The sequence below is a fragment of the Octopus bimaculoides genome, chromosome 1 (assembly GCF_001194135.2).
Source record: "Octopus bimaculoides isolate UCB-OBI-ISO-001 chromosome 1, ASM119413v2, whole genome shotgun sequence".
Classification (NCBI taxonomy): domain Eukaryota; kingdom Metazoa; phylum Mollusca; class Cephalopoda; order Octopoda; family Octopodidae; genus Octopus; species Octopus bimaculoides.
In genome coordinates this window covers 154,467,979-154,481,951 of record NC_068981.1, presented here as the reverse complement: position 1 = coordinate 154,481,951, position 13,973 = coordinate 154,467,979, and the positions used below count along the sequence as shown (strand labels likewise).

At 36.0% G+C, this 13,973-nt stretch overlaps 1 protein-coding gene across 6 annotated transcripts in view; it reads left to right on the top strand.

Annotated features, from left to right (window-relative positions):
* The window catches only part of LOC106868434 (inversin), a 385,976-nt gene that overhangs the window by 362,146 nt on the left and 9,857 nt on the right, over positions 1-13,973 (top strand). For 5 of the 6 annotated variants that reach the window (XR_001409281.2, XM_014913697.2, XM_014913696.2 and 2 more), the window contains 2 exons: positions 8,617-8,734; positions 11,990-12,081. Coding sequence is in view for 4 of the 6 variants with exons in the window: in XM_014913697.2 (XP_014769183.1) it covers positions 8,617-8,734; positions 11,990-12,081 (210 nt within the window). In the remaining 2 variants the exon portion in view is untranslated. Of the gene's footprint in view, positions 1-8,616; positions 8,735-11,989; positions 12,082-13,973 lie in introns of those variants that run through there. The other variant, XM_014913699.2, reaches the window with a different exon arrangement.

The following is a 13,973-nucleotide window of genomic DNA, read 5'->3' as shown; positions in this document are numbered from 1 at the left end:
TACATATATATATATATATCATCATCATCATCTATGTTTAACGTCCGCTTTCCATGCGGACGTTAAACGATGATGATGATGATGATATATATATATATATATATATATATATATGCATATATAAGTATATATATGCATACATACATATGTATGCATACATATATCAGTGTGTGTGTGTACACATACCCACACTTATCTATTTACTTAGGTACCTATTTGTCTACCTACCTACCTAGTTACCTTTCTCTACCTGTATATCAAATAGAAATGTCCCATAATTTTCCGAACACTGTTAGGTCACCTCACTCAGATTCTAAATGCAAGAAGCGTGTCAAGGTCTTGTTTACATGTACAAAGTGTAATAGAAATAAAGCCGTGAGGAATCAAATCTGCGATGCAGCTTACTTCATCAAGGGCTTAATGCCACTCTCGTGCACTTGTGTCTGCACACACTCACACACACAAGCGCACACACACACACACACACACACACACACTCGCGCATGCACACGCACACACACACATACACATACATGTGTATAATTGCATAGCTATATTTGCGTATATTTTTGGTATGGCTTTTTTCCCCAAGAATTACTTTTATTATGCTCACATATATAAATCTTGTGTGTGTGTGTGTGTGTGGTTGTATGAAAATACACACACACGCACACACATATATATATATGTATGTATTTATGAATAATTATATAAAAGTTAATATTTCAAACTTCTTTTTAATACATTTATTTATATTATCTTATATCTATATTTTTTCATGCTTGAACTTTTAATTTTTCAATGTAAATGTATATTATGCTAAAATGAATATTTTATGCAGTTGTATTATTTATATTCATTGATGTATATACAATCATATATTCCCTTTCCTCATTTTAGTGTATATATATGTATTTGTGTGTGTATGTTTGTTCTGATACGTTGAGAAACCTGCAGTATTACTATTGAGTTTTATTTTGTGCATTCATTTCACACTTGTGTTTGTTTATATGTTTTAGTTGCTTGAATGAGAGTCGGTATTGTAAATATATGTGTGTGTGTATGTGTGTGTGCCTGTGTTTGTGTGTGTAAAGCATTGAATGCATATATACATGTGAAGCAAGGGTTGGCCTAAATCTGTCTATTAGTTAGATGAATGTGGTGTAAATATACCCCCATCGCTCTTACTTTCAGAAAGAACCATATATTCAAGTAGTTTTGATTTAAATTTCGAATGACAAGCACCAGATCAATAAAGCACATAGGATAATGTCTGCTGTTGATTGTTGGTTGTGGTAAGCTGCAACTATGCCGGCATCGAGGTTGCAGTTGTGAATGGAGACAGCCAACTCTCCTCCGTAAAACTGATACAGGGGTTGTGGTGGTAGGGTGGGGGAGTGGTGGCTGGTGTTGGGGAGGAGTCTAAGTTTCTGCTGAAATTCCACTGTGTTCTGTTTCATGAAGTCTGTTCAACTGCATAACAAGAGTTGAGGATAAGGAAATCGGATTTGCTGACTAAATGTAGTTGTTAAAAGAATCTTAAGCCATTACTTCAACATCATCGTCACTATCATCATCATCATCATCATCACCACTGCCATCATCACCACTGCCATCATCACCACTGCCATCATCACCGTATTAATCATCATTATTATTCTCAGTGTAATAATAACCGTTCTCATAATCCTCATTATCATCATCATCATAAAAATAATATTGAGATGGGTTTTTTTTTTTTGTGAGTGTGTGTGTTGTTTTCTATGAGATGTACAGGTTTTGCCAGTTTCAGAGAAAACTAGGGTTTGTCAGACTTGAAGAATGTTTAATATGGCTGGTGGAAAATTCTTCTAATATTATTCTAAAATTCTTTACCTACTTTGGCTGTTTCCATTACTTCATAATTTTGGCCACAATGTGGAATTACTTTTCTCTGATTTGTAGATTTAGTTATAGAAAGAAAGCTAAATGTTGTTTTTTGAGAAATTAACTAGAAACAATTTATTTTTGATATACAAGGTTGGGTGCTTTACAGTAATTATTCTGATGCTGTGTGCTCTGAGTTCAAATCTTACTGAGGTCAATTCTTACCTTTTGTCCTTTTATAGTCAATACAAAAAGTTACAGTTCAGGGGTAGGATGAGGAGCAGAACTGTAAAATAGTTGGACTAGATACTTTGTGGTATTTGTTTTGGTTCTTTGCATTCTAAGTTCAAGTCTTGGTATGGCCTGCTTGAGAGGCAGACTTAGTTGGTCACCCAGTTTCACACCACCATCTGGCACCCTGTATACCTCTATTGCAAGAATTCAGGCCAAATTTCTGGTTTGAGGATAGCTTTCTCCTTCCCTCTCTCCCTCCCATCAATCTAGGAGGCCTTGTAAATGAACATGGCTACTGCTTTATCTACTGAATAAAAAATAAAAAGAGCAAAAATGGAGATTTTGCCAGAAAATTATATCTTGTGTAGCTATGTTAATTTTCAGGCGTGTTGTTGTTTGGTCCAAGTCAGTCTTAATCAAGAACACCTGTAATCAAAATATTCAAGTTGTGACCAGCCATCTCTTTATTTTCTTATCTTATTTTTCAAATACTTATAATAGGTACATGGAGGCGCAATGGCCCAGTGATTAGGGCAGCGGACTTGCGGTCGGAGGATCGCAGTTTTGATTCCCAGATTGGGCATCATGTGTGTTTATTGAGGGAAAAGCACCTAAAGCTCCATGAGGCTCTGGCAGTGGGTGGTGGTGACCCCTGTTGTACTCTTTCACCCCAACTTTCTCTCACTCTTTCTTCCTGTTTCTTGAGTAAGCTGCAATGGACTGGCGTCCCATCCATCTAGGGGGAAACACATATGCCATGGAAACCGGGAAACTGGCCCTATACTCCACAAGGGGTGAAAAGGATAAGCAACATAATAGGTACAGGTGTGGCTGTGTGGTAAGAAGTTTGCTTCCCAACCGCATGGTCCCAGGTTCAGCCCCACTATGTGCAGCTTGGGCAAGTGTCTTCTACTATAGCCTCAGACCAACCAAAGCCTTGTGAGCAGATTTTGTAAATGGAAACTGAAAGAAGCCCATCATGTGTGTGTGTGTGTGTGTGTGTGTGTGTCTTTGTGTCTGTGCTGGTCCCCCACTACTGCTTGACAACCAGTGTTAGTGTGTTTACATCTCTGTAACTTAGCAGTTTGGTAAAAGAGACCAATAGAATATGTACCAAGCTTAAAAAGAAAATAAGTACTGGGGTCGATAAGTTGAACTAAAGACAAATTCCACAAGGTGATACCGCAGCATGGCTGCAGTCTAATGACTGAGACAAGTAAAAGACAAAATAATAATGATAATGAACTTATTGTGCTCAAGTGCTCTACAACTCATCAGAAGAAGTAGTTAAAAGTGCATGAACAGCACATAGAATAATGCACAGGAATGACTGTAATATTTAACCATTTAGCATTTAAATCAGCCATAACTGGTCCAAATATTCTACCTGCTTTATGTTCAAATTGGCCAGATGTGGCCTCTCACACTTACTCTACAATGTCATTCTAAAATTAAACTACCACATCATTAAAATCTTGAAGCTATGAGATAATACATGAGTAATTCAAAACAATGTGAATAAATAAGGAATACGTGTAACAGAAAAATCTGAACATGAAAAGGGATTTCTCTGTTTTTTTAAGATGACAAGAGTGTGAAAAGGGAGAGATTTATCTGTTATTTCTAACAGATCATTTGACTGCGTAGAGGTGTGTGTGTGTTAGCATTTGTAGTTTGGAGTAGCTTTAACACATTCCCCAAAGTCAATGAGAAACATTAAGACTGATGAACAGTCGGAAAATTATTGGAGATTATAGGTGTATGGAGTTTTATGATAGGAACTAATCAATCAAAATAATCCCTTTGCTGTAGGGGAGGAGTATCTCACTTTGATAAAATATATTCTTTATGCTTCAGGTAAGATCAAAGTTTTATATTTCATACTCGAAACTGATAAACACTTTCAATTTCTGATATTTTATCATTTTTACCGGTGAAGAAGAGGCATTTAGTGAGAAGGATTTTGGTGGCACTGGCGGCAGCGGTGGTGGTGCTTAAGGTACTTCTGATGGTTGATGGTAGATGGTAGATGGTAGATTGGCTGGTGATATCTATGGTGGTGGTGGTTATAGTGGTAGTAGTAACTGCAATAGTGGTAATGGTGTTGTTTGATATGAAATAACCTAGATGAGCAGTTTCCAGAAAAAATAATGTTTTTTGTCTCAGCAAAGAGAAAGGGTATAAGCTCTAACATATCCATCCCTACTCCTGACTTTCTGAGATTGCCATAACACTACCACCCACCTCATTCCCCACCCCCATTGTCATTGTCATAAAACTAATATATCACATCCAAGTGCTGTACTGTCATAGTCATAACCCACTCCCCACTCTGCTTTCTTGTCATTGTCATAGCACTAAAATACACCCACCTCCACACACACACATCATTGTCATAGATCTGATATATCTTCCCCTCTCCCATGCCATACTGTCTTTAATGAATCACCACAATATTTCCCCCACTCCATATGCACACAACCCCCAATATCATTGTGCTTACTAGTCTTAAGGCTGTACAACACAGCCAACCAGGAAACCTCTATGCAGTCACACAAGCTGCTAGAAACAGCACCTAAATCACCAAAATATACACTACCATGATCATCACTGTCTTCTTCTTCTTCTTCTTCTTCTTATTATTATTATTATTATTACTATTCTTCTTCTTCTTCTTCTTCTTCTTCTTCTTCTTCTTCTTCTTCTTCTTCTTCTTCTTCTTCTTCTTGCTGCTGCTGTTGTTGTTTAAACTCCAGTTCAATCCTGATCCAACAGACCTGTCAATAAAGACATCCCAGCCATGACCATTTTGTCATTTGTTTTCAGATACAGTGTATCTCAAAACTATATTATCCAATGTATAATATCTCTTAAAAGAAAGTATAGTTTCATCTGCATAGAGACAGAATCTTCTAGTTATACCGTGAGTTCTTACCTCATGAAAGCATCATTTTATATTATACTATTGTCTCATATCCCTAAACTACCCACACAAACATATTTATATCCACTGTTTTCATTAGGTTTCTCTTTCATTCCTTATGCCTTTCACATCTTTTATTTAGTGATTGCCAATTACTTTTAAAGCTGGTCATTAATTGTATATAGTCTCACATGAAACTCTCATCTTCTATCTCTTGACCATTGTCAGTATCCAGGTGACACTTCCTGATCTAGCTTTCCTCTGAAAAAAATCTATCTGTACTGACATGGAATCTCCTTTTCCTTCTACACACCTCTCTTACCTAGATTTCAGCATCAATGGCTTCTTCTCTATCTCTGCTGACTTCATGTTTTTTTTATTTCTTCTAAACCCCCCACCCCCACCCCCCGCTGACTTGACTTCATGTTTGTTACTTCTCTATCCCCACTGACTTCATGTTTGTCATTTCTGCTGTTTCCCAAACTTTTCCAGTCACATCTGCTATCTGAATATCTCACTTCCTTTAGTGAAGTCATCTCTCTTTCTGAAGTCAGCATATTTGTATATATAATGAATGAACAGAATTCATTCTGGAACTGCTGGCTCAGAGACCAAATTGTCAGGCCATCTTTGACTCCCTATACTAGTTTGTATCTTTTCCTACATGCATCTTTGACACTCACACTAACATACTAAACAAACTTGATCTGTTCCTCATCTCCAAACCTATATATTATTGTTACAGAATACATTGGATCATCTAGTCACTGTTTACATAGGCAACATACCTCTCCTAACAGCCAATAACTTCCCTCCAAAGCCTCTTCTACTTCAAGTCAGCTATTTCGGAGGTTTTCAACCCTCTGCCAATATGCCTGCAGGTCTATCTTCAGAAAAGCAAAGGATTCCTTTGTGCATCCCTTAGTCTGTAAGCTCTCCTGTCAACTATTTGTAGCAAAACCTTGTGGTTCCTTGCTAAAATGATCTCCACTAATTTTATGACTCCAGATTCAGTCCCACTGTGTGGAACCCCAAGCATCTTCTACTACAGCCTCAGGTCGACCAAAGCTTTGTGAGTGGATTTGGTAGATGGAATCTGAAAGAAGCTAGTCATAAATGTGTGTGTGTGTCTTTGTGTCTGTGTTTGTCCCCCACGCCCTCACCACTACTTGACAACTGTTTCTGGTGTGTCTACATCCCCGTAACTTAGCAGTTCAGCAATAGAAGTACTAGGGATGATTCATTCAAATAAAAATTCTTCAAGGTAGTGTCCCAGTCTAATGACTGAAATGAGTAGAAGAATAAAAAAATTTACTACTAACTTCACCTCTAATTTCACACTGTATATTCAAAGAAATTCCTCCTGAACTTTATTTCAAGCCTTACCACAACATGCACACAGTTCAAAATCCCGTCCAGTCATTCCAAACCAACAAGGAAACTGGTTTCATATCATCCCATCTATTCTTCTCAGTGAGCTCTTGATAGTTTCCATCCTTATCAAACACTTTAACTCCTCCTCTTCATTACTGCAGGAGTCTGAAAACATGCTACATTTTTACACTGTTTCTAAGAATGGAAAACCTCTTCGACCCAGCAGCCTACTGACTTTTCACACTGACTTTCAACATCTCAAAGCAAACAGAAACAAATCATTAACAATCACCTCTTCTATCACCCCACCCCAGGAATCTCAGTCCTTAGTCACAATTTGCAGTACGGCTTCCAAAGAACCAGAGATTTACCACAACCAAAAAAAGTTCATTTGGCAGTTTGGCAATAAACTCTCACCATTATTACAATTACTCTCCCACAGACATACAGCAGTATCTTGTCTCATTGCTATTACAATGGTCTCTACTTCACTGAACTAATGAACTAAACACCTACTCCACATCAATCTACTTATCCTTGCCTCTCCTATCACCTTTACTGAATCTCAACTCCATCACACAACAGTAATTATGTCACCCAATTTTCTCTCTGCAATTTTCTGAAATTCCCCCACCCACATTTTTCTTACATATATCACCACTTAACACATGCGCATATCAACTCCAATTTGCAAAAGCCAGTTAATGTCATGCTTATTATTCCATCTTACCTAACTAATTTATATATAAAAAGAATAACTCATTAACCTTCCCTGTGCTGATTAAATTTTTGCTTAATAACATGTGCATATCATATGCAAAACTGTTCTTGCAACGTATTTCTATAAGTCCAGTAAAAATAAACCATGTGTACTACATCATATAAGTGTGGAGGCACATGGCTAAGTGGTTAGGTTGTTTGGCTCATGATTATAAGATTGTGATTTCGATTCTTGGATCAGGCGGTGCATTATGTTCTTGAACAAAACACTTCATTTCACGTTGCTCCAGTTGACTCAGCTGGTAAAAATGAGTGACCCTGCGATGGACTGGTGTCCCATCTAGAAAGTGGAAACCAGCCCTATGAGAGTTTATATGAGTCACGAAGGATCTACATCATATGAACTGTGGAGAATTCTGGAAAGTACCTTGCTATCAAAAATGAGTTAACCTGGTTCCCATGACACAAGTACACATGCATGGAACCAATTATTCCTAGTTCCCTCATATTCAGAGTTCATTAGCCTCAACAATTAGATGATAGGGGGGGGGGGGTGTATTAGTAAACTATCATTACATAACAAATATAACCTAATGTCTAATAATTACATACATTCTGTACATTAAACTCCGTTCAGTAGCCTTCTTTTGAAAATATCACATCTTTGAAATATTAAAAAACTATATTAAGACAATTTGGCACACTTTTGAGAGCTATTAAGTACATCGGTGCACAGACATTCCTGCCAGATTAAAAACTATCCCCCCGTGCAATACTGTTTTGCTATAAAGAACACTTTACTATATAGCAATATTCTTTTATGAATACAAAAATGTATCGTATTATATGATGGGCAAGTATAGCTTGTGGCAATTTTCTCACTTTAGAATGTCTTTTCTATTTCTTTTGGTGTGATTTCAGTTGTGATTTAGTTCTCTGTATTTCACATTTTAGTAATAAACAGCTAGTATATCCAATAATACAAAACCAATAGAGAATTCTCTCATTATACTAATAAAAGTATTGACTAGAGATACGAAATATATTTGATAGAATTTTTTATGATATATGTGTGTATGAGTGTGTGTTTATAGACAGATAGACAGACAGACAGATAGATAGATATGTATAAATGTATGTATGTATGTATGGGGATGGGGTATGATGAAAAAGGTGTTATAGAAGTTGCTTTGTTAGATAAAATAGTAACAAACATAGACTAAACATTGACATAATGTATGTATGGAGAGTTAATTGTTCCTGAGATTCTGGGTGGGGAAACAATAATGAAACTTTTGAGCATGTTGAATATTAAGATGCCAATATATAGATGCAAGTATTAAGACGCCAATATATAAATAGAGATTCATAACCAAAGAATGGTGATATTGATTGAGAACAAGAGTAATATTGGTAGATTTCTTATTGTACATATTCATCTTGACCATATGTTATCCCAAAAAGTATTATTTTTTTTTTCTTTTAATGATTATTATTAGGTACACACCCCTTGACTATGCATTGATGGAGGAACACCATGATGTAGCTCAGTACATGATTGAACAAGGAGCATTATCAATTATTGGCATCCAAGATATTGCAGCACAGAAAATACAGGTAAACATACTCTCTCTCTCTCGCTCTCTCTCTCTCGCTCTCTCTCTCTCTCTCTCTCTCTCTCTCTCTCTCTCTCTCTCTCTCTCTCTCTCTCTCTCTCTCTCTCTCTCTCTCTCTCTCTCTCTCTCTCTCTCTCTCTCTCTCTCCATCCATTTATCTACCTATCTAGCCATCCATCTATCTATCTATCTATCTGTCTGTCTGTCTAGCTATTTCTTTACCTGTCTATCTATCTATCTATCTATCACTCACCTACTCACTCACTCTTTCTCTCTTTCCCTCTTTCTCTCTTTCTTTCTTTTAACCAGCTGGTAGTATAGGTAATGGTTTTACTTAAGAATATGAAAATCTCTTTTTTTTACCTTTTTTACTTGTCTCTGTCATGGATTGCAGCCATGTTAGGGTACCATCTTGAAAGGTTTAGTCAAAAATATCGATGTTAATATTTATTTTAATCTAGTACTTATTTTATTCTATTCTTTTGCTGAACTGCTAGGTTACAGGAATGTAAACAAACTAACACTAATTGTCAAGTGATTGTGGAGGACAAACACAAACACACACACACACAGATATATATATATATTCTTTTATTCTTTTACTTCTTCATCATCATCATCATCATCATTTAACATCCATTTTCCCTGCTGGCATGGGTTGGACGGTTTGACGGTAGCAGGTCAGCTGAAGAGCTGTTTTGACATGCTTTCTATGGTTGGATGCCCTTCCTAATGCCAACCCCTTTATAGAGTGTACTGGGTGCTTTTACATAACACCAGCACAAGGGCTTCCACAGTCCCACAAGATTAGGAATGCTCAGTTGAAGATGGGTGCAGGGGACATGCTAGTATGCAAGGATGACTATATATTTACTTAGCTTGATGTGTCTTCTCAAGCACAGCAAACTGCCAGGTGCCTCAGTCCCCTGTCATCTCCTCAGTGAGGCCCAACATCTATAGATCCTTTCTCATCATTTCGTTTTCCTGGGTCTACCCCTTCTGCACATTCCCTCCACAATTAGAGCTTGGCACTTCTTGATGCAACTGTCTTCATTCATACACATTACATGACTATACCAGCACAGTCTTCTCTCTTGCACACACACACATGCACACGTGCGCACGTGGGCTTGCACATAGTTTCTGTCCAACAAATTCACTCACAAAGCATTGGTTGGCCAGGAACTATAAGAAGACACTTGCTCAAAGTGCCACATAATGGGAATGGACCTGAAACTACACAGTTGCAAAGCAAGCTTCTTAAGAAGTTCTTTCTTTCCAAGTCACAATACTTTCAGTTCAAGTGAGGAAAGATTTTTTTTTTTTTTTTTACTGAGAAACATCGATTTTAGTAAATTAGTTTTATACCATTATCACATAAGATATATTTAGGGTGTGAACAAAGCAACATTTTTGTTTGCATGGTATCTACCAACAATTAGTGATAAAAATACTGAAGTCTATATCGAAAGAGAGAGTATCTGTCATTCTGTATAGAAATGCAATGTTATAACATAACGTGATCTCATTGTAAGAACATACCAGGAAATCATGATTTTTAATTGAAAATTAACAAAGAAAAAAGGTATCTTTTGAAAATGTTTATTATCCTCATACTATCATTATGCAGAATAGATTCCTTCACCTACTTCCTGTTCATAATCTTTACCTTATATATCTATTCAAATCTAATTGATTGAAACCTATATTTATCAATTTCACTTATGATAAGGTTCTGGCTGTTAACTGTAATCAAAGAACAGTAAATTCATTTCTTGTGAAATTAGTGTTTTGTGTATTAGAAGCAATATTGATTGAACAGTATTTGAACATTATCTTTCACTACAGATTCTTGTATACATAACCAGCACAAGAAGTGCTTTGGATTGTTGGTGAGGTATGCTGGGAGCTTATTCTGGCTTTGAGGGTATTATACAGCTGGGTGGTAGTAAGGATGATGATAATAATAATGATGATGATGATGATGATGATGATGATGAAGATGATGATGTCAGTTGTGTATCACAACTGTTTTGCCTCTAAAAGAATTTGAACTTAGCTCTATAAACTAATGTCTTCCATTGGAATGTATTTCAAACAATACAAATTCTTAATGTTGATCTCTTTAAGCAGCTTCTTGTGGAAGACTTATCAGATGAACTCCATGTCTCAGCTTGCCTTTGTATAATATAATATATTTTGCATAATCATATTACAAAGAATAATCTCATTTGCGATTTGTTTGTACTGCAACATTGTGTAGAATACAAGTTATAGAACTTTCTTGAGGGCACTCTGGACAAGGTAAATGGAGCAAGGCATAGGTTGTACTCCAGTATAATCAACCTTATGAATAGTAATGATGATGATGATGATGATAATGATGATGCTTCTGATGATAATGATGCTGTTGTTGTTTTACAACAACAATGTTAATAAAGCAGGCCTATGTTCAAAAGCATCCTGTGTGTTTAAAAGTTTCTAGGACAGTATTTTACAATTTGTCCTTTCCATAATTAAGACAGCAGTGTGTGATTCAAGGAAGATTTGGCTGTTGTTTCTAACAGATCAGGCGACCTTATACTGAAGTGGTCCTCAACCATTTTTTACCCATGGTTCCTGTTTTACTTGGATGGACCCTCATAGCCATTTGCTGTTTAAAAAATCCTATGATATTTTTATAGTTTGTTAAAATATTTTGTGTATTGTAGAAATATAACCAAATTATTACACATAAACTTTAACAACGGAATTTTATGTGGATCTCCAAGGGTCATATGGACCCTAGATGAGAACCACTGATATACAGGCTCCTTCGTTGATGTAACTGGTGATGAAGCAAAGTAATAATTTCCAACCTAACATCTATGCAATTCACTGAAAAAAGAAAACCTCTCCAAATAATATTACACTTCCTAATATCATCAACTGTAGCAAGAAACTATCTTGGCAATCAATTCTATCTGCAGTTAAAGTAAAGTTTTCATAATTCTAAACAGTAATCAGTCAAAGATTTGGCTGTACAGGTCATATTTGTACTTATCTATTCCTTAGCATTTTTGTGTTGTTATTTCATCTACTTCTGTTATCATTCCATCTAGTGCTTATGGTAATATTCTCCCTACTTCTGTCTTGCTATTCCATATATATTTATGTTGCTATACCATCTATTTCCATGTTGCTATTTCCATCTGCTTCTGCATTGCTATTACATTTATTTCAATGTTACCATTTCCATCTACTTCTATGTTGATAGTCTTCCTTTCGGGGTTATCGTGTCCGGAAGACTTTCACAGAGAGAAAACGTCTTCTTATGAAACATGAACAGCTAAAGAAAGAAGTGGCCAGGTGAGTTATAAAATACAGTCAATTTGTAAATAACAAATGAACTAATTTTAATTTGAATACTTTTTAAAGACACAAGTTGCATTAATAATTAGACACTTAATCACAGCTTAAGTAATCAGTAAGTGGAGAATTACTAAGTTCTTTTGTTATAAATAATTGCTTGTGAGATTGACTTATTTCTGCAAGTAGATAAATACGAAAACTTTTTTCATTGAGTTTTATTGTTTAATTTTTTGTTACACGGTGGTTAAGAAGTTTGCTTCATAACCATGTGTTTCTTGGTTCACTCCCACTCTAACTGCATCACAATTAATGTCTTCTGATAAAGCTATGTGGGTTAAATATAATAGAAGCTAAGTAAAAGTTCATTATTATAAATATATATAAGTATGTATGTATGGAGATGGCTTGAGTGTGAACCTGAAAGATTTCTGGTTGATGGACTGTGCAAGATACATTATACAAGTCTGTCCAGTTAATGCTCTAAATGTGGCATGAAACTTGAAATATCTCATATATAATTCCTGTATTCATTAAATGATATTTGTATATATAAAGAGAAAGTGCAGCTTTCTATTAACAAAAATAAGTGAAGCCATGGATTTTATGTTCCATTGTTTGTCTGTTTTTCAGTGTGGAAGAATGACCATTTCTCCATGATAGCTTAGATTAGATGTTCTAAGCTAGCATGGATGCTTTTCTTGTCAGCAACACTTACTTGTTCCCCAGCAAAATTATTTCATATGTCACTTCCTCACATCCTTGAATCTGTAGCTACAAGACATTTTGGTCACCAGAGATTGAATAGGCTTTTCTGTTAATTTTTCCTCTTTAGTAATTAGATTGTAAACACCTAATAACTTATGAGCATCATCATCATCATCGTTTAACGTCTGCTTTCTATGCTAGCATGGGTTGGACGATTTGACTGAGGACTGGTGAGCCAGATGGCTACACCAGGCTCCAATCTGATTTGGCAGAGTTTCTAAGTGGAAAAATTATCAGAAAAGCCACTTCTATTCATTTTTTCAAATAAATATATACTCATACACACACACACACACACACACACACACACACACACACACATAAGTGAGTGAGTGTGTGTGTAGGAATTCAAAGAATCTCTGTGAGGCCCTGCCTGGTACGTGTCTATCGAGACCATGATTAAGGCTAGGATGTAACTACACCATCATTCTGAAAATCCAGAAGTCTCAAAGATGGGGAATAGGAATTAAAATTGACCAGATAAGAAAAATGATGTGAGAGAATAGATGTTTATTCCATTAGCTGACTGCTGTGTCATAATCTGTGTTAGTTATATAAGCAATGCCACAATATCTGCCATACATATATAAATAAATATACTTATCAATATATATATTTATATATATATATAAACCCATAAATATCACTACACTATAACATGACAGACAGATTACACCTCAAGACATTTCATGGCAGGTTAAAACTCCAGATATTGCTATAAATAGCAAATAGTTTCATTATATGGGGTCGATCTAATCGACTGCCCCCCTCCCCCCAAATTTCAGCCCTTGTGCCAAGAGTAAAAGGATTTTGCAAGTACCAATATTACTACATACGGAGTGCATAAATGAAGCAATGTCAGTAAATAAATATGAATACATAAAAAAACTACAATAAAGTTAAGTAAATACAACAGAAAATTTAATATATATATAGGAGTGGTTGTGTGGTAAGTAGCTTGCTTACCTACCACATGGTTCCGGGTTCAGTCCCACTGTGTGGCACCTTGGGCAAGTGTCTTCTACTATAGCCTCAGGCTGATCAAAGCCTTGTGAGTGGATTTGGTAGATGGAAACTGAAGGAAGCCCATCATATATATATATATATATATATATATATATATT